Raw genomic sequence first — 21,877 nt, forward strand, 5'->3', positions numbered from 1 at the left:
GTTGCGAAGCTGCCCGCGGCCTCTGCGGCGCCGGTTCGATCCCCGGCTGCTCCCCGGCCACCGGAGGAGGGTCCCGCATGGCGCGCAGACCTCTCCTGCCGCCCGCTGCTCCCCTCAGCAGTGTACTTCGGTCCTTCTGCCTGCTCTGCTCCCCGCTCTGGCTCTGGTGAATTCTCTCACCCTCCTGCGCTTCTAACTGTACCCAGTGCATGTATAAACAAACAAACAAATAAATAAATAAAACATGCCTCTATAAAAAAAAAAAAAGTGTTTAAAAAAAAAAAATGGGCAGAAGAGCTAAAAAGAAACTTCTCTGAAGAGGAAATGCAAATGGCCAACAGGCATATGAAAAAATGTTCAACATCACTTGCCATCAGGGAAATGCAAATCAAAACTACCATGAGATACCATCTTACACCAGTGAGAATGGCACATATTAAAAAAACTAGCAACAACAAATGCTGGCGACGGTGTGGAGAAAAAGGAACTCTTCTGCACTGTTGGTGGGAGTGCAAACTGGTCCAACCACTGTGGAGAGCTGTGCGAAGATTTCTGGACCTACTAAACATAGAGCTTCCATATGATCCAGCAATTCCACTCCTAGGTATTTACCCAAAGGACACAGAAACATCAATTCCAAAGAACACCTGCACCCCTATGTTTATAGCAGCACTGTTTACAATAGCTAAGCTTTGGAAACAACCCAAATGCCCAAAAATAGATGACTGGATCAAGAAGATGTGGTACATATACACCATGGAATATTACTCAGCATTCAAAAAAGATAAACACATGCAATTTGCAGCAACATGGATGGCGCTGGAAGGGATCATGCTCAGTGAAATAAGCCAAAAAGAAAAAGAAAAATACCGGATGGTCTCACTCATAGCAGGAATCTAGAAAACTTAAATAAGGGACCAGGAAAATGAATATAAGAAAGTGAAAATCAAAATCAACAAAAAACTATGAACCAGAGACACTTTTAGGGGGGCGGGGGCGGGAGGGGAGGGATTGGGGTCACAATGGGGGGGCTGCAATTGTATGGGGAATATAACAATAAAATTTATTATAAAAAAAATTATTATGACTTCACTTGATTTTATAACTTTCAATTCAACATGAGCTTGTAGGGTTTCAGCAAGTATAAATGGATTTTCTGATAAATTTTGGGGATAATAAAGTCACACTTACTGTTAAGGTAATATCTTTAGCTCTGGAGTCTAATTTAGCTTCTCCTTTCACAAGTTTAAGTTTAATAATGAAAGTCTCTTCAACTTCAATTTCTTCATGAGGATAGATGGTCAGAATTATGGTTCTCAATCCACCTTCTCCCTCTCCAAAATAGAAGGACCCACTCACGGGGTCTGCAATGTCTCTGTTCTGGGGTGATAAGTCTTCCTGAGAATTAGGTCCTACTATCACCCAGTTCACCTACAGGGGAATATATATATATATATATATATATATATATATATATATATATCAATAGAGATGATCATTTTTAAGCAGATTTTATAGGATGCAAGTACTAAAGAAATACACACACACACACAAATTACTCTAGGAAATCTCCAGTAAAATTCTGTATTTTTTAAACTCATGTTTTTAAAAATATATGTTTACAAGTATACACCTGTAGAGTATCAATTTTCAAGGATATCAATATCTAACATGAAAACAATCTAATTTGTCATTTGTCATCACCAGAGCATAAGAAAAATATATTTTTTGAGAAATACCAGGTTTTAAAACCTATGAGTGCAACAATGTGAAAAGCTCAGTCTTAAGTGCCTAATATAAAACAGAAATTTCCATAGGTTGTCATAAAAAACAAGATTTTATAATAAATGCATCTTTTAAAATTTCTGTAATTTACAATTCCATATACTTCATATCCAGGGAGAAAGTTGGGTACTTGTCTGCTGCTTACTTGATCGTTCACCAGCAGTGTACACCGGTGACCACTTCGTCTCTCTTGAAACACTGCATCCTGTCGTTCTTGGTTTACAAGAACTTACACAATCCATGCACCTTTCTACTTTTCCTTGTTCTCTACTTCTCAATCTTTCTTTCCCTCAATTTCCTAAATTCTGGGAGCTTGGACTTGAGTCCGTGTCCTGCACACCTCCACCTGCATTTTTAGAGCCCCTTGTTTTGAACGTCTTCATCTGTGCCAGCAACCTCCAAGTCTGTCTGCAGCCCTGACCTCCCAATCACCCATTCAGCCTACCTGACCCTTCCACTGGGATGGCCAGTGGCTATCTTGCATGAGCATGGCCAAAACAGAACTCTTGGTTCCCCCCGCCCCTGCCAAGTTTCTGGATCTCAGTAAACAGCACTACAATTCAATCAGTTGCTCAAGTTAAAGCTCGAGCAGTTATTTTGGTTCTTCTTCTCCACCAGTCTCACTACAGAATTCATTTTTCCTTCAAACATGCTCAAAGTCTATTTATTTTTTTTCATCTCCATCCTCAGTCACTCTGAGCTTTGTCCTGACAACAGAGGGTGACAGCCAGCTCCTAAGTGCCCTTCCTGATGCTCTTTAGGGCTCATGACAATCCATTTTCCTCTTGGCTATCATAAGGAAGCTACTTGAAATAACAATCGGGTGACATTGTTATCACTCCCCTGCTTAAAACTCTCTACTGGCATCCTATTTGCACTTAGAATAATCTTTCCCCTGGCTTAGGGGGTTCTCTGTGATGAGACACCTATGGGCTCCTCTGATGCTGTTTGTGCCAGTATCCCCTCCCATCCAGTCCCCACCTATGGACCTCTCTGTGCTTCAAACATGCCAGACTAGCCAAACTGCACTGGCTCTTCCCTCTATCCAAAAGTTCATCCCACTAACAGTTGTGTAACCAGACTACCTCTTTCTCATCACCCAGCTTTCAGTTCAACATCACACCCTTACATGCCAGAGTAACCAGTACAAATGTCTCCCGATTTTACACTTTCGCAGAATACCTAGTGTTACCATATCCTATTTTTTGAGACTCCCTATGAAAGCAGAGACAAGGTCTATCAGTGTGGCTTAGTGCCCAAAACAGGGTCTAACATATGAAAAGCACTTAAAAATTACTTTTGGAATTAATATAATTTACCAAATCCTCTATTCAATATTCCTAATTTGCCCTCAAGGGTTCTCTGAAGACAGCTACATGCCTCATACACTTTTATGCACTTTAGAGAACTTGGAAGTGACTTGATACCTACTAGGGTAATTAGTTAATATTACTAATTGTGAATAAATTCATTTGGAGAAGAAAATCCAACACCACACTAAATGTATCAAAAATTATGTTTAAAACCATGAGACTGAATAACTCTACCTGAACCTCTCCAACGAGTTCTCCAGTCCGCTCCAACACCAAGAATAAAATCATTGTGGAATTGGGATTAGCAAGAGAAATTTTGCTCTGATTGAGAAATCTTACACCACCATAGGGAGAGTCACTCTTGGCAATTGTGATTCTGCTCACTAGGTGGCGCCCAAGGACTGCTCCACCAGTAGCTCCTACCAGCAGAATTTCAATGGGCTCTGCAAATTCACTGCAAAGCAAGAAGAAGCAATTCTGTGAGTCTAAACATATTAACGTGCTTCTAAAATCCAAATAACTAGTCATTTTCCAAATTGGTCATACATATTCAAGGCACAGTATTACACAGCAAGTGGTTAAGAAGAGGGTGCTCAGCTAAAAGCATAAATGATCAACTTCAATATTATATAACTATGATAGGCTTTCCCCCTCTTTTTAATTGCTTAATGCATTAAGGAAGTGCAATGCAGGATATTTCCACATTCTGATGAGACTTTTCAAATCTAAAGGAAGAAAATTATTCCCCCCTGTTTGAAAAAAAGTGACAACGATTAATAGTGTATCTTGCCATCCATTTTTCTATCATCTTTCCAGCACCAAATATTCCAAAAGTTTCCCACTTATTTCTTAACACAGACTTTTATTGTGCTCAATTTTTTTTTTTTCTGCACAGGTACTTTGGGCTTTTTGTTTTGTTTGAAAATTGAAGGTTTTTGGCAACCTTGTATTGACAAGTCGTTTGTGTTTCTAACAGCATGTGCTCACTTCCTGTTTCTGTGCCACATTTAATGAAGGTACCTGCACTGTTTATTTAGACTGGGTGTTGCTGCACACCTATTAGACGATTGTACAGTCATGCACTGGTCATTTTGGTCAATGACAGACCTCAGTTACAACAATGGTACCAATAGGCAATACCAAACAGCCTAGGTGTGAAATAGGCTATACCATTTAGATTTGTGTAATTATACTTTGACATCTGCACGATGAGATCACCTAAAGACTCAAATTTCAGATCCTAGCTCCATTGTTCCATGACTTCATAGTGTACACTTAACCTTTATATGCACAGGGAAACCCCAAAAATTGTATGGCTAACTTTATTGTAACATTCTCATTATTGCAGTGTCATGAATAAAACCAGCAGTCTCTCCGAGGTATGCCTGTAATCTAAAAACATTATCATTGCAAAATGTAGCTAAGGACTGGAACACAATTTTCATGTTTTACATGTGCCCATATTTCTGGTTACAATAAATTACCTTTCATAGTCATCAATGATGGAGATATTTATAAAACTTAAGTTCTGCCCATGCTGAAAGGTGACTGCACTACCATGCAGTATGAAATCAATGCCGCCAGGAGCTGCCGACGAGCTCTGAGAAATGAAATCAGCTGTCACACGGCCGTAAGTTCCAACCAGCCTCACCACTGGAATCATTATCATCCCAGCATCTTCCTCCACTGTAACAGGAATATGGAAATTAACTGGTACACAAGACAAAGCAACTAACTTGTAAGAGTCAGTCAAATTAAACCAGGCAAATATTGCACAACGCAAACACTCCATTTTTCCAGAGTTCATTTATCACTTTTAAAAAATGACTAGTGGGCCTCCCCAGTGGCACAGAGGGTTGAGTGCAGCGCTGTGAAGCTGTCTGCAGCCTCTGCAGTGTGGGTTCCGGCAGGCCGGGGAGAAATCCACATGGCGCGGCAGACCTTCCTGCCTTGCCCACTGCTCCCCTCATCAGTGTCTTCGGTCCGTCTGCCGGTTCTGTTCCCCACTCTGTCTCTGGTGAATCCTCTCACCCTCCCATACATCTGGCTGTACCCCAGTTCTTGTATAAATAAATAAATCTAAAAAATTAAAAATTAAAAAAGTGGAATAAAAAAATAAAAATGACTAGTGAAAATTTCATGACACTTTTTTAGGAGGATCATAGTTTATCATAAGTTGAAAGTTACAGTAAGCAGTATAAGTTAAAATTTAAAAGGTCTATTTAATCATTAGCACTGAAATTATTTTTCTGTGTTCTACAAATAAATGACCCCTGATTTCCAAGACAATGCTAAATGCACATGAAAATTACTTAAAACATGTGTGGTCAAAGGAAACCATTCTTCTACACAATTAGCTGTGACGTAAGTAACAAATAAGAATGTTTGTTATTTATAGCTTATGTTTTTAAAGCCTAAACAGATACAATTCTGTATTTTTATTTTTTATGAAATCAACTTGTGAATCTAAATATGTACCCTCTATTTTTGATTTTAAATTTCAAATTCTCTACAAAATTTATTCTAAATCTGTCAGTTTTTAAAATATCATTTAATAGAGTGCAGACTAGCTATAGGTAAATAATACCAAACTTACAAGAAACCATGCCCAAAATCCCCACAAAAGATAGTTACTCAAACAGTTAAAAAAAATTCCATGTCCCCCTTTTTTTTTTTGGTGTAAAATTGTTGCATGACTTTTAGTGCCTGTGGACTGAACTCCACCAAATAGTGATGTCTTCTATGACTTTACTCATAAAGTCAATATAAATTCCTATGGATGTTTTTTGATGAATTTTAAATATGGCTATATAACAAAAGAATTTTCATAGAGGCAATAAAGCTGATGAATTAATTACAAGAAGGTAACATCATTATTTTTTTTTTTTTAATAGAGGCATGTTTTATTTATTTATTTATTTGTTTGTTCGTTTGTTTTGTTTATACATGCACTGGGTACAGTCAGAAGCGCGGGAGGGTGAGAGAATTCACCAGAGCCAGAGCGGGGAGCAGAGCAGGCAGAAGGACCGAAGTACACTGCTGAGGGGAGCAGCGGGCGGCAGGAGAGGTCTGCGCGCCATGTGGGACCCTCCTCTGGTGGCCGGGGAGCAGCCAGGAATCGAACCGGCGCTGCAGAGGCTGCGGGCAGCTTCGCAACCCAGCGCTCAACCGCTGCGCCACCGGGGAGGCCCCATAACATCATTATTTTTAAAGATAAATTCAAAGTGCCTTGCAATAAAGTCAAAAAAGTAGCCACTTCTTTCTACCTAGGAGGAATGTAGCCAAATATTCTACATTCTACTTCTGCAGAAGGGGAGAAATGGTAATACTCAGCAGCTGCTATTAAAACTTTTTCAGAAAACATGATTAGGAGTCCTGATACAAACTGCACAAACCAATAAAACAGGCATTACAAAGATGATTCATTAGATTCATTAGAAAGTAAATAATATTCATTGATTCTAGTCATAAGGAATTTAAGCATTACAGAAATTGGAATGATATTCATTAAAGTATCTAAAATAAACATTTCAATAATCCTAAAATTCAATATAATTTGCTATATTGCTTCATTCCTAACTATTCAGTTTTGCTATATACATCCAAGGTTCAAGACTGAACCAAAGTACTCAAAATATAATTTTTAAATAAACATATGTACGTACACACACATAAAGGTGTGAATGACATGTGTGTGTTTGTGTGTGTGACTGTGCTGGTAAATCTGTAAGGTTAGTGAACCTACCTTCAAAGGCAGTATACCTTGGGTCAAATTCGATAATGCCCTCTGCATTATCATTTTTCATTATTATGATTCTGACAATGGATATATTTCCTATTTCAGGAGGTTGATCGATCTGAAGTCCATTTTCTTGGATGGTAAAATCATACCCTCTTGCAAAGTCATAAAGAATAAAATAAAATGAGTACGTAATTGCTTAGCATTAATTTAATGGTTCTCTTAGCTCCCATAGTCTTCTTAAGCATTTTAATCCTTTAAAAGACCCTCAACACTAAAACCCTTTTTTTCTGAAATGATGTTTGAAACAGATTTCTATGGCACTCCCAATTATTACTGCCTACATGAAATCAAAACCAAAATAATATTATAAAGCTTGGTCAATGGGACAATAACCAAAGTGCTAGGATGGGGACAGAGATGCTGTAAAATAAACTTCGAGGGCCAGGAACACACTCTGAACTTGTTCTACAGTACTGGGCCAGAGAAGGAATGTGCATGAACTCCACTACAAAGATAAGAAACCAGCTGGGCTTGCCACTTGCAATACTGAGAGGGCGACTTTCTGTAAATAATGAGTGTCACGTCAATAAAGAGATTTCAAGCTAAACCATCAAGATTCAAGAAAATATTTCAGTTTCTGTGGAAACCAATTATAACCAATGCCTTTATGCTTTAATAATAGAGGTAGTTTACTTGTCTACTGACATGCTTCTGCTAGGGAAGTTATTTTTTTGATCCTATTCCCACCAAAGTTTTTTTATCACTTTAATGCCTGAAGCTAGACAATGGCTCTAAACCTGTTAGTCCTTCTTTCAATTACTAAATCTATTTACCTGACATTTTTACCTTACATAGTTTAGGAAGACTGACAGTTGGTTATTAAGATTATAAATAAGGTGGTATTAGAAAACTGGGGATTAGAATATTACATGGTAAGAGTAACTCTTATCATTAGTCTAAGGTGGGTTTTAAATTGACAGATTACCATAACTGAATATCAGAGCAGTAAATTTTTAAGCAACAAGGCAAAATGGGTATAAGTGACATCCCTTTTCAGATCAAAGAAAGCCTAGAAATGTATCCGAAAGGAAAAACTTGTTTCTCCCACAATTAAACTTAAGTAACACCTTAAGTAACACCTTAAGTAATAATTCTGCTACTTTTAAAGGGTAGAAGAGAATACAAAAATCTCCAAGTCCTAGTTCATCAATAACAGATATGATCTCACATTTAGTGAATTACTTTTACCAAATTTCACCTATCTCATTAAAAGAGTTGTCAGTTCAAATCCTTACACATTTAATGTATATACAAATGCATTCCCCTCTTAAGGGTACACAGTCATTTTGGGAAAATTTAAGATTAAAAGTGTACACAAATGCACAATATCTTTTTTCCAAGTGTAACATACACACTTTACCCCAATTCATTCAGTGAAATGTTTTGGTTTCAATAAAGTTTTTATAGTACGGTTTTTATATAAGAAACACAAAATATTTTCTTACATGAGAAAAACTCCTTTAAGTCTTATATGAATGCAAACATCATTCCAGTTGAAGGTTCTGTGCAAGCTCTCAGTGCAACGGTGCACCCAGGAGGGTAATTCAGCAAGCTAAGGTGTTTTCCACCCTGGCTAATCAAGTGGGCTCCACTACATCAGAGAATGAGAGGGACTCTTAATCCCCAACGAAAACATGGAGCACATTAACCAGCAACTCTTTGTCTCAAATTTGTTCTTCATGTTAGAACTGCTACCAGGCAGGTTTCCAATTCATTGACTCAGTCACAGACAAGACGATACACAGAGATCAAGGAAAGAACTCACTCACTCTAGTCCTTCCCCAAAGATTGAGAAAAAGAAAGGGGCAAGCAAACTCAGTCACACCAGCTGAGCTCAGGCCTGGAAAAGTTACTCTATTTCATCACCAAATTACTACAAAACCCACATCATGTTCATTTGCCTGACCTCCCAGAGAGAATCCAAACAACAGAATAACATACTTTCAGGGGAAAAAATTATGTTTTACAACACTGCATCATTAAGAGGTAGCCTTTACCATCATTTCCTACTAGGCCTTGCTCTAATGTCACATAAATCTGAGCTAGAGCAGGGAAAAGCATGGTTTACATTTCACTTGTAATCCCTACACAATGCAGCCTTTACTCTCACTTCACCTTTTGCTTTCATTCCCCCAAGTTTCTCTTTGCTCTTACCTTCCCAGGAGTTCTACCTTTGTAATCACCAGAGAAAATTCCTCGGGACCTTCAGGAAGACCATCATCAAGGATTTCAACATAGAGGTTTTTCACTGTCTCCCTTGCTTTAAAGAGGAGCTCACCGGGTGCAGGGATAAAATCCAAGCCGGCCTCTGCTGTGCCGCTCACAGTCTCATAACACAGCCTCACCGAGCCCAGACATCCTCCTGAACGGAAGACTGTGATGTTGACCTATGCGAGAAGCAGTATTTTACTGATTTGCATATTTTTTTTTGCTCAATTAGCATTTATTTCTGTTTTTCTTTTTTTTTTAAATAATAAATTTTATTTTTATATTCCCCATACAATTGTAGCCCCCCCATTCTGACCCCAATCCCTCCCTCCCGCCCCCACCCCCCTAAAAGTGTCTCTGGTTCATAGTTTTTTGTTGATTTTGATTTTCACTTTCTTATAGTTATTCATTTTCCTGGTCCCGTATTTAAGTTTTCTAGATTCCTGCTATGAGTGAGACCATCCGGTATTTTTCTTTTTCTTTTTGGCTTATTTCGCTGAGCATGATCCCTTCCAGCGCCATACATGTTGCTGCAAATTGCATGTAGAACACCTGCACCCCTATGATTATAGCAGCACTGTTTACAATAGCTAAGCTTTGGAAACAACCCAAATGCCCAAAAATAGATGACTGGATCAAGAAGATGTGGTACATATACACCATGGAATATTACTCAGCATTCAAAAAAGATAAACACATGCAATTTGCAGCAACATGGATGGCGCTGGAAGGGATCATGCTCAACGAAATAAGCCAAAAAGAAAAAGAAAAATACCGGATGGTCTCACTCATAGCAGGAATCTAGAAAACTTAAATAAGGGACCAGGAAAATGAATATAAGAAAGTGAAAATCAAAATCAACAAAAAACTATGAACCAGAGACACTTTTTGGGGGGTGGGGGGTGGGAGGGGAGGGATTGGGGTCAGAATGGGGTGTTTGCAATTGTATGGGGGAATATAAAAATAAAATTTATTATTTAAAAAAAAAAAGATGTGGTACATATATACCATGGAATATTACTCAACATTCAAAAAAAATGATTTGCATATTTAATCTACGGAAAAGTCTTAATTTGTACTGTCTCTTAAAAAGATCTGTTTCTAAGGATGTTAAAATTACATATAAATTTATGAAAGTAGATAAATTATACGTGAAATTGATGTTGGTATCAAATTAAGCAGTTTGTGAAAACTTTGGAATATGAAAAAGAATATGTTTTATTCTTTTCACTCACAACATAAAAAATGAAAATGGTATTAAAGATCCAAAGCATTTCATACTCTACCCTTTGTGCTTTCTCGGATACTAGAAGTTGCTCTTGTGAAAAGGCAAACCGTCCATAGGGAAAGTCGCTGGCCACTACTGTGATATTCGCAGTGCTGCTGGATTCACTCAGTATTCCGCCCTCACTGACTCCAGTGAGCTGAAACTCATAGAAACTCTTTTCCTCAGGAATGTCATCATTCAAAGTCTAGACAATGACAAAAAGAGACACTGACAACAGAAACTGACATTTAAGCAAAATTACCAATCATAAAGCAACAACACACATATTAGACACCATACACACTGAGCCAAAAGACAAGACAGAAACCAGTTAACACTGCTACCTGTATTACTACAATCGCCGCAGACTGTCCATCTTGCATTGTTAATTTCCCTGTTGTTTCCACAAATTTCCCGACAGAAGGTGGAACTATCCTCCAGTACACAGTGATCTCCCCCCAGATGGCTGGGCCACGGACAAGGCTACAACAGTGTAGAGTGAGTAAGTTTCTACTGAAGGACTTTTCCTAAATATTTGCTGTTTTTCAACAATAAACAATTGTCATTTATTTCAAGAACACATATTTAAATAACTATCAATGGTAAATAGAAAGTCTTATAATTCTAAGACACTAATTACCAAAATACTAAGCTCATGTAAATCTGTTTGAGGAGGGTACTGGCTAAACTGAATACTGAAAATAGGTTATTTTTTTAAAATAAATTTTATTTTTATATTCCCCATACAATTGCAACCCCCTGATTTTGACACCAATCCTTCCCCTCCCCGCCCCCCACCACCCATAGAGTGTCTCTGGTTCATAGTTTTTTGTTGATTTTGATTTTCACTTTCTTATAGTTATTCATTTTCCTGGTCCCTTATTTAAGTTTTCTACATTCCTGCTATGAGTGAGACCATCCGGTATTTTTCTTTTTCTTTCTGGCTTATTTCGCTGAGCATGATCCCTTCCAGTGCCATCCATGTTGCTGCAAATTGCATGTGTTTATCTTTTTTGAATGCTGAGTAATATTCCATGGTGTATATGTACCACATCTTCTTGATCCAGTCATCTATTTTTGGGCATTTGGGTTGTTTCCAAAGCTTAGCTATTGTGAACAGTGCTGCTATACACATAGGGGTGCAGGTGCTCTTTGGAATTGATGTTTCTGTGTCCTTTGGGTAAATACCTAGGAGTGGAATTGCTGGATCATATGGAAGCACTATGTTTAGTAGGTCAATAAATCTCCACACAGCTCTCCATAGTGGTTGGACCAGTTTGCACTCCCACCAACAGTGCAGGAGAGTTCCTTTTTCTCCACATTGGAAATAGAAGGTTTAATGGGATTTCTTTGTTGTTTTTTTTTAAAAATTTATTCATTTATTTTTTATTTATTTATGCATACAAGAACTGGGGTGTAGGCCAGAGGAGATGGGGTAAAAAGATTTACCAGACACAGAATGGGGAGCAGAAGAGGGTGATCTACTGAGATACACTGCTGAGGGAAGCAGCGAGTGAGACAGGAGAGGTCTGCTATGCCATGTGGGGTTACCTCCCTGGCCAGGATTGAACTCATGTTGCAGTGGCTGGCGAGAGCTTGATAGCACTGAGACTTTAAACCCCTACGCCACCAGGGAGGCTCTAAAGGGATTTCTTTTTAAGTATATACAATTCAGTATTTACAGACCTATGTTGATACAAAAGTAAAAAACATGAATAGCTTAACAAAGTCCTCTAAAGATATACACTTCATACATGCAAAGCTAGTGTAGAAACTACCAAAAAGATCAAGTTATTAGGTCAAATTTAGCTACTTCATTGAGAGCTGCTATACCATTTTTCATGAGAAAAATTTGTGATACACAAATTTGCCTCTGATCATACAAATTTAATTATATACAGGCTCTGACCCTAAAACAGTTAGGATCATAATATATGGGATCCAGATGATTTTCTAAAGGCTGATTTTTGCAGCTGAAACACACAAGCTTACGGAGATTAAGGAACTCTTGTTTTATGTGGTTAGTGACAGAACTGGGCCCGAAGCACAGATCTCCTGCTGTCAATTCACCTCTGTGTTCCTTCGCATAAATTATGCAAATCATCTGAGAAACAGTCACAAGCTTCAAGGTAATTCAAGAAATTGAAGAATGTGTCTTCAATTTCTACCAAAAGTTTGCTCTACTCTCCACAGAATGTTACCAATATATGAAACATTATGTTTGAAGACTATGTTTGTGTTGAGAACACTGGATCTGCGATACAGAAATGCTTTAATAAATTACTTTAATAAAACTCAATCTCTACCTAGGCAAAGAAAAATTGTGAAGCTCTTACCTGATGACAGCAGTACCATTATATTCTGCTGAGGGTTCTGCAGTGAGGATGTGCCTAGATGATGGAGCTATCCCAACTTCTCCCAAGGCTCCCTTATCTCCCCGGATGATTATTGATGCACTGCCTAGGTTGAAGATGACATTTGCCACTTACATAGCAAACACATATGTGCACTTAGTATATATCTGGCAATGTCCTAAGCACTTTACTCAGGAGTGAATCCTCACGACAATCATCTAAGTTTCGTACTAACATGATCCTCATTTTATCAATTAATGTGTTTAAGCACATTGAGGTACTGAAAACATTGTGGCAAATAACCTACCCAAGATTACATGGTTTGGAACAGACATACACTGTGATTTCTTTTATATTGATAAACTATTTACCCTGATCTACTAATATGTTACTGTTTTGTGTCTAGTCAGTCTATACAATATCAACCCTGACCCTGTGTGTGATATAGACAATTAAGCTAACTTAAGACTTCTGAAAGAAAATGGTGCGAAAACATGATTCCCTCACAGGCTTGTTGGAAAGAAATCTAGTAAAAAACACAAATCCTTTCTCTCCAAATCTAAAAAGCAAATCTTCTCATTATGATGATTCACTACAATTTTGAGAATTTTCTTGACCACTGCATTCTTTTGACCCTTGCATAGAATGAACTTCATGGCAAAAATAAGCCTTAACAGTAAAATAAGTGTCCATCTCAAAGTTCCTGGACTATTTTATGTTTATTATTGTCTGCACCTCAATGAAACCATTTTTAAACTAGAAATCCTTTCTCTCCAAATCTAAGAAATAGTCATATAGACCACTGGCAAATAAGAACTATTATGCATGTTTTTGAAATGTAAAAATATCTAAGTAATTCTGTTCAGATGAAAACAGGTATAGATAAGCTGAAATATAATAACATTGTTTTAAAATAACATTTATTTAAAAAGTAATATGTGAGCATTATACATATATTTTAGAAAATACAGGTAATCAAAACCATGATTAAAATGTCAAACAGATTTTGACAAAATGACAAAAATGGGATCACACTGAACATAGTATGAAGCTTTCTTAATTAACATAACAGTTACCCATGTAATTAAGTGTTCTTAATTTGTAATGTAATTAAGATTCTTTGGGCCATGTCCTTTTAAATAGCTGCATAGCATTCTGCCAAACATAACCAGTCCCTCCTCTGCCCCCCCACCCCCACCGTGGTGTTTCATTCAGGAAGTGTCCATATTTTATTTTATAAACATTGTTACAATAAACATCTCTAGTTAAAAAAAATTCACAGCTAAATGATATGGAATTTTTGACATATGACCTTACTGACATTATTATAATTTTAGTGTGAAAATTCTTTGGCTGTAATACACATGGAAATTACATCTTTATGCTTTAGTAAACATTTTAGGAGTTATAAAACCTAACATCACCTATCTGTGTAAATACGGACCACTACATTAGATTTTCCAAGGATTTAATTATGGGGAAATTTTTAATTTCCAAAAATGTGAATTTCTCTTACCTTTCACTGGAGAGATTTCTACTTCATCAACTGAAATCAAATGAATGGTGAAATGCCTATCCTTCTCCAACATGGTGTCTTGAAGTGTATGCAATACAATTGTCTTCTGGGACTCAGTCTACATCAAATGGGAGGAATAATGAATTTTTCCAGATTGGACACAGCCAAATTTTGAATGTTTCTCATTAGCTGGATAATATTTATGTCCATAAATATTTAAATATGGCCCCTTTTGGCTAGTAGTATGTGTTGCTTCTAGTACATAAACATTAGCTCTGATCATAAAATTCATTTAGGTTCTAAATAGAAAAATTAGGGGAAAAATTAAGACAAACTCCACATTTACAGAAAATTTTTAAACACTGAAAGCCAGCCTCTTAAAAAGAGTTAAATGGTCACAGCGTGATGTGAACAGACCAAAATCATAGGTTTAATACTTATAAAAGTTATCTTTCTACTACCCATTTTATGTTTTTGCCATCTATCAGCTTTGGACTCTGTTTAGAAACCAAAAGGAAACAAAAGCAGGATTAACTGACCCTGATCTACAGGAGTAAGGACAGCCATTTCACAATGGATGTATCCACCTGGCTTGGCTGACCAGTTTTGCCCTCAGCCACCAGAGGACATATTTTGATGATGAGATGGAGACCACATATGAACCAAAGAATTTGACTTCAAACATCTGAGGGTGTGTGTGATGCACACACATTACATTTGTGATTTTCCCCATGGTGCATATGGATTTCAAAAAAATTCCAGAGATAGTGAAAACTATCATATGAAATCCTAAATAATGTTACGGAAAAGGAAATCAAAGACAGACTAATAAAAAACAAGAGTCCTGATGCTGACTATACCTCATCAAAATTAATTGTTCCATTCAAAGGCCTGAGATCATCTTTAGCCTTCTCATCTACAGTCCACTGAAGTCGGACAGCTCCTTTTCCTCCTGGGGAACGGACAACTGTCAATGTCACATATGAATCAGGGTCATCTGACAACAGGGATTCTTCAACCAATACCTGAAAGAAATAAAATCCAGTGGGGTGAAAAAAAGAGCAAAAAAAACCAAACAGTACTTTGATTTTATTTATGACTGTAATGTCTTTAAATTTAGAACTCTATTCAAGTTGAGTTACAATGACATGGCAGAAAAAAAATGTTTTGCCACATCAAGTTTCCCTTTAGCTGTACACACGCAGTTACTTAGCCTATCTTAGTCTCTCTTGCAATTACGTAGAGAAAGGGACTGAATTCTGATGAACAGAACATAAGCAGAAGTGAAGGATGCTACTAACAGTCTGGCTATCAACCCCACACAATCCTCATATGTGCCCCTTTCTTTTCCACTTACTAGGTGACTAGAGGAAACTCCCAGCACAAGAAGGGGACAGAGTTGCAAAATAGTAAGTGGCTGGATCTCAATTGAGACACCAACCAGTGGATGTGGAGGAGTCTGTAAGATCCTAACTAGGGGTCTTACATGAAGAAGAAACAAACACGATGTCAAGATAGTAAGATTTTAGGATTCTTTGTATGCAGTAAACCTAAACTGCCTCTAAATTATCTGTAGTTTTTCAACTTTAGTAAGTCCAAATTAAAAGAGGTTTTATTAACATAACAGAAAGAGAGAAGGAAATTCAGTGCAGGTAAAATTAATTTACCTGCAACTATTTACATAGGAAACCTTTAAAAGAGCTGGTTCAACTGAATTACTCAACTATACTGACTCTGAAGAACATGCATATTGAGTTGTAATATCTGTTATGTAAATACAATAAATAATACAAAGCTTTCTAATTTCAAGATACTTAAGATAATCTTGTTTGGGTTTGTTTTTTGTTTTTTTCAGTGAAATTTGCATTGGTGATGAGAGGAATTTTGAGCCAGTAATATTTATTGAGCTTCTATTATTTAAACTTCACAGAAAATCTCAGCAATCTGATGGCCACAATAGATTTGGAAGAGAAAAACCTCTACTCTAATTCAGATTTCTTTGACTCCATACCCAGTGCTGTTCAGACTACTCAGAGACCAGAAATATTAAATTTTAAAAAATCTATTACCAAAAAACTGTATATACAAGTTCTTTTTGTTACTACAGATTTAATAACAGTTTGGGTTTCAAAAGTAGATTTCCATGAGCCACTGCTATTCTCAGAGCTGTAGTATACTTAGCACATTGTCCTTATGAGTAGCTAATTAACTGACAGATTTGACTAAATTTTTTCTCAATATTTTTCGATCCTAGCTAATGTTTGACCAAATAGTGCTGACTGAATGTTCTCTGTGTGCAAAATATAGCCTTAGTCTATGTTAAGAGGCAAAATACATACTATCTAAAGCCACCAGCAATAAAAAAGATAGGATATAAGAGAAGCAGACACAAAGGGCTGAGTAACAAACTATTACTGATACTACCAACAGTAACAATAACAAGTCACGCCTCTTAATTATGAAGCCCAGTTTTAAGCTTTAAATGTGTCAACTCATTTACTCCTTATAACAGTTCTGAAGAATAACACAGTGATTGGGTGTCTTAACTCTCTTTATAAGACAAATTGGAAATTGGAGGTTATTACAATAATTTATGAGTACCCACAATGAGGGCACAGTAAAGTTTGTGCACTAAAGAATATGACAGCAGTTAAGATAAACTACACACAAAAATTATTTATGAATAGAAATTTCTATTCATCTTGCCTAACAGCAAGAGAAACAAACACACTGCCCAGTGACTAAGTCCAAAAGAGTGACAAAGTTAAAAGCAAAAACATTATTTTAAGGCTCCCCAAATAGAAGTTTGATTACTAACCACTGACACTTTTATCCAATCTCAGGATCTGATTGACATTTTCTAGAAATTAAATTACATATTCATATGCATTCAAAATTCAGATGGAAATACAAGATGTTAATAATATCCATCTTTGGATAGTATAATAATATTATGGATAATTTTACTCTTTATACATATTTGTACTTCCCAGACTTTTCTATGTTGCCTGGGAAACATCCCATGTGCTCGCTTGTGAATAAGCCACGAATATTATTTCTGCTTATTCCTTTCCCAAGGAAGAAAAAGAGTCTCATTAGCTACAAAAGAAGTATGTTTTGTACCTCTTATGGGTTCCCTATTCTTACGAAGTTGAAATTTCAATGAGCACATCATTAGACCATTATTAGGGTATATTAAAATTTTGGAGCTTCTGAGAAGCCCAGAGACAGGCAAGTTTTAGGTCTAGCCTCACATCCACACAACAGTAATGACAATGGGTATGAGAGAAATTTGCTCATTGAAAGTGATCTATGGGAAATTACTGATGGCCTATGACTAAATGAAGAGAATGGTGAAACATGAAGACAGATTAAGTTATTGTGCGCATCAGAATTATCTAAGTAGTTTTATGATTATTTCATCTTGAAATTCCCTTTCAAAGTAAAGTCAGTAATTGTGACATACTCATCATGTAGTAATAATTACAATATGGATTATAGCACTTTATATTTAAGACATAAAAATAATTTTATACTTAGTCACCAAACAGGGTGAGTTTTTTTCTCTATCAGTGCTTGAGCCAACAATAATTGGGCTCCTTCTTGCAGGGCTTAGAAGTAGACAACCAATGAGAAGACGCAAGAAAAAAGAAAAAATACAGAAAAACACATGATCCCTGGTGACTGTGCTTTGTTTAATAGAAGTCAAAAAAGAGTGCCAGAAGGATAAGTAATATAAATTCTTCTCCAGCTAAGCCCATCGCAGGATGTAACATCCAGATCTATGACAGCTTCTTCCCTTGTGACCAATATGGTAGTCCCCGATAACAAAGCAGGTGGACAGGACATACGGATGGAAAGCTTATCTTGATCTGTTACACCCAATAAATAGGAATCTGTTCCCCTTTGTAAACACCTAATGCCAGAATTATCTTTATAATCAAACTGTGCACTGTGAGAAACTGGCCCCTAATTCAATAGTCAACAACAACAACCAAACACCCTTGAGAATTTAAGTGAAGGATAATAGTTTTTTTTAAAAAAAAAAAAAAGATGAGGGCCTCCCCGGTGGCGCAGCGGTTGAGCGCTGGGTTGCAAAGCTGCCTGCAGCCTCTGCAGGGCTGGTTCAATCCCTGGCTGCAACCCGGCCACCAGAGGAGGGTCCCACATGGCGCACAGACCTCTCCTGCTGCCTGCTGCTCCCCTCAGCAGTGTACGTCAGTCCTTCTGCCTGCTCTGCTCCCCGCTCTGGTGAATTCTCTCACCCTCCCGCGCTTCTAACTGTACCCAGTGCTTGTATAAATAAACAAATCTTAAAAAAAAAGAATTTAAAAAATAAAAAAATAAAAAATAAAAAAAAAGATGTGTTTCTATTAAAAATCACAGGATGTAGTAGCCTAGTAAAGGCATATTTAACTTACAGTCTTTTCTTCAAATCCAAATACTCCAAATGGAGAGTCATTTTGTGGAATAACAACAGTTACAATAACATCATCGCCAAGTCTGCCACCTCCAACCACCCTGACTAAGGAAATATTGAATGTCTCCATGAGTTCAAATTCAGCATCGTCAATTATGATGATTTCTATTACTGCAGTAACCTGAGAAAGAAAAGGAAGAAAAAAAAAGAGAAAAAGAGAATAAGGAGGGGAAAAAGACAATGCAATGAGTGACTTTTGTCATATGTATTTTAAATTTTTAGCTGAAACATAGAAACAGCACAAAGAAAACATGCAAGATATTTTTGCCTGTTATGTTCATAATACTATTTTGATGCCATAGCTATGTAGTTTTTAAATCAGAAATTTAGTTTATTATTTTTAAAGTAAATTATATATGTAATAAAAGATAGTATTATTTATAGATGCAAAAATAATGATGGCCTATTCTCTTAATGCATTTTAAAATTGTTTTCAAAGCTAATCTCATTGCAATACACTTTTATATACATGGTATTAATATTACATGATATAAAATGGTACCCTAACAATCATCATAGTGTTAATTAAAATAAATCCCTTTGATTTCAAATATTGTTCTCGTAATGCAGGCAGATTATGGTAGAAAGAAATCCAATTTTTTGTTCATAGATGGTTATGAACAGGGTATCATTCCTTTGCCTGGATCTATGTGATTTCACTAATACTTGTAAATATATCCTAGCTGTGTCTCATATTAAAGCTTTTTCTGTAGCTCAGAGGAAAATCCCAGTACTTTGGCATAGTTACTTACCAGAAAATTTTTTTCTACCTAAAACCTTTAATTTAACAACAGAAAAGTGACAAATCTGAGCATCACACTTAAAGAGAGGCAAAACCCTGAACAAAATCAAAAACTAAAATGGAAGCTCATTAAATTGTCTGCACTTCAAATTTACAGTGTAGAATACAGAACACACTTTCCCTATAGGACATTAACTTTAGAAATAATGAGGATCCTAAAGACACTGCTAAATTATGGGACTTCAATCACAAGCACAGAGAGAAGAGAGAGAGGAAAGCATAAAGAAATAACATACAGATAGGTTATTTCAATTAAAAATCATTATTTGTGTCTGCTTTTAATGTAAAAATCTGTATTACCACTCCCTTTTAACAGGAAATGCTTTAAAGTTCTGATTTTGCTTAAAACTCATCATTTCAAATATAATAGGCCTTTATGTGTAGGAAAATCTAGATCATATATACTTATCTTGAAGCTTCATTAATGCCACCCTAAGGACAACTGATAAGTTGGCACATATTATGCAGATTCGTCTAGGCAAAAATCAGACTTCGTGTGGATAGATACTGCTATTTGAAATTATTGACATTTTCATGGTTGTTCACATGACTTTTTTAGTTGAGTACTTTCAGAAACATCTTATTTTTATTACAAAATGTTCATTTTGCAAAATTTATGACTCCTGAAGAATATTTTATAAAATTAAAATTGATTTGCCCAAATCTAGAATATTGTTCTCTTGTATTTTTTCCAGTTTTTTACTTTTCTTTCATTTTAGTCTTTTTTTAATGATGATAGAAGTTTTGGATGTTAAGTAATAAATATGCACACTTTTCAGTGTAGATATAAAATAGATATTTGCATTTACAAGCATTAAGAAATAAGCAGAATAAAAAAAACCTAAAATTCAGAGGAATTTTAGGTTTATTTTAGGTTTATTTTAGTCATAATATGACTAATTAGGCAATTTTTTATGTATCTTTAGGTATTTCTAATTATTATCTACTTTTATAATTTCCATTTAAAACAGAATCAGATGGGGAAGTTCAGAAAAGGATGAAATTCTTGTCTCTATGTTCTTACCATGTCCATTTATAAATTACAACATCAACTAATAAAATTTCATTTTGGCTTGACATTGAGACATTTACAGTGTAATATATTCAGCTATCACTATTGCACATTTCTTGGCAGACGCCTACAAAACACTTGAAGAGCCCCAAAATGTTAGTACATTCATGAGTAGCATACTTGTCTCTCTGCAAATTCAAGAATTCCATGAGATGGCTTAAAGTCTTCGAGGCCAGCACTGCCCAGTGTTGCTTCCCAATAAACGCTTACTGCCCCAATGCTTCCAGACAGTCGGATGACAGGAATCTGAAGAAGGGTCAATGGTGGAGGCACCTCATATGCAGTAATACCACCACCAGCATCCTTTAAGGAAAGAAAACAGATTGAAATGCAAGACAATAATAATATCTTATATATCATCTCTCTAAATTTATTATTCCTCTGACATTTCTTCTAGTTGATTCATCAAAGCAGAAATTAATAGTCATCTATATGTATGCATAATAGGTCTTCCAAATTTTTACACTTAAATTTAGTGAAAATATACATAATCCTTTGCTCTACCTCAAAGGGAACTAAGAATTAGTCTAAAAGATAAATTTCAAGACAGACAATTGTAAATATCTGCAAGCAAAGACAATTTTGCAGAAAATTTGACACTTGCAAAATCAGCAAGTATAAGTTTCTGTATTACTATTAATATATCAAAGTACATCTTACTCTAGTAACATGAAACTTAAAAACTCCTCTAGGGTCATCATTTTCTTCAATTGTTATTTCAACCACTTCCTTTCCAGGCCTCCGCACACTTGGTTGTCCTTCAGAGAAGTCAGAGTTCACTAGGTAAACCTCGGTGATGTTGACAATAAATCCTTCATCCAACTCGGGTTCATTATCCTGAGGGTAGGGGGAAAGCATGGGAGGATATTTTAATATATTCAATATAATTTGCAATGGAAACTCGATTTTTTCAGTAAGAAGTAAATGTCCATGGGAATAGGTAGCTCTATTGTATATACAAAAAAAGTCACTTTATATTCATATACATTTTATATTTTACTACATTATCACCAACTTCTTTATCTTAGGGGATGTTTAAGATTATTGATCATGTTTCACTGGAAACCTCATGCTCATTAGCACATAAAATATTTTCTTAAAAATCTGTCCCACCATTTTGACCATACTTACTCCACTGAATATGTATTACATGTATTATTTCCCCCACAGAATTTAGGAGAAACTGGTTAAGTGGTTAAAAAATACATACTAAAAGAAAAAGCTCAAGACTTACAAGCCTGGACTTGTAAACCAAACCCTATATTTTATTTATTTTTT

General features: G+C 36.2%; 1 protein-coding gene across 1 annotated transcript in view; it reads right to left on the minus strand.

Moving 5' to 3' along the window:
- Positions 1-21,877, minus strand: part of ADGRV1 (adhesion G protein-coupled receptor V1) — a gene marked incomplete at both ends in the record, with an annotated part of 443,017 nt that overhangs the window by 296,148 nt on the left and 124,992 nt on the right. Inside the window, 13 exons of the mRNA XM_084233539.1 lie at positions 1,192-1,431; positions 3,333-3,552; positions 4,583-4,784; positions 6,844-6,992; positions 9,055-9,287; positions 10,395-10,580; positions 10,720-10,858; positions 12,712-12,835; positions 14,246-14,363; positions 15,106-15,270; positions 18,667-18,846; positions 20,720-20,902; positions 21,260-21,436. Coding sequence (XP_084089665.1) covers positions 1,192-1,431; positions 3,333-3,552; positions 4,583-4,784; positions 6,844-6,992; positions 9,055-9,287; positions 10,395-10,580; positions 10,720-10,858; positions 12,712-12,835; positions 14,246-14,363; positions 15,106-15,270; positions 18,667-18,846; positions 20,720-20,902; positions 21,260-21,436 — 2,316 coding nt within the window. The remainder of the gene's footprint in view (positions 1-1,191; positions 1,432-3,332; positions 3,553-4,582; positions 4,785-6,843; positions 6,993-9,054; positions 9,288-10,394; positions 10,581-10,719; positions 10,859-12,711; positions 12,836-14,245; positions 14,364-15,105; positions 15,271-18,666; positions 18,847-20,719; positions 20,903-21,259; positions 21,437-21,877) is intronic.

Source organism: Talpa europaea (assembly GCF_964194135.1).
Source record: "Talpa europaea genome assembly, chromosome: 5".
NCBI classification, from domain to species: Eukaryota; Metazoa; Chordata; class Mammalia; order Eulipotyphla; family Talpidae; genus Talpa; species Talpa europaea.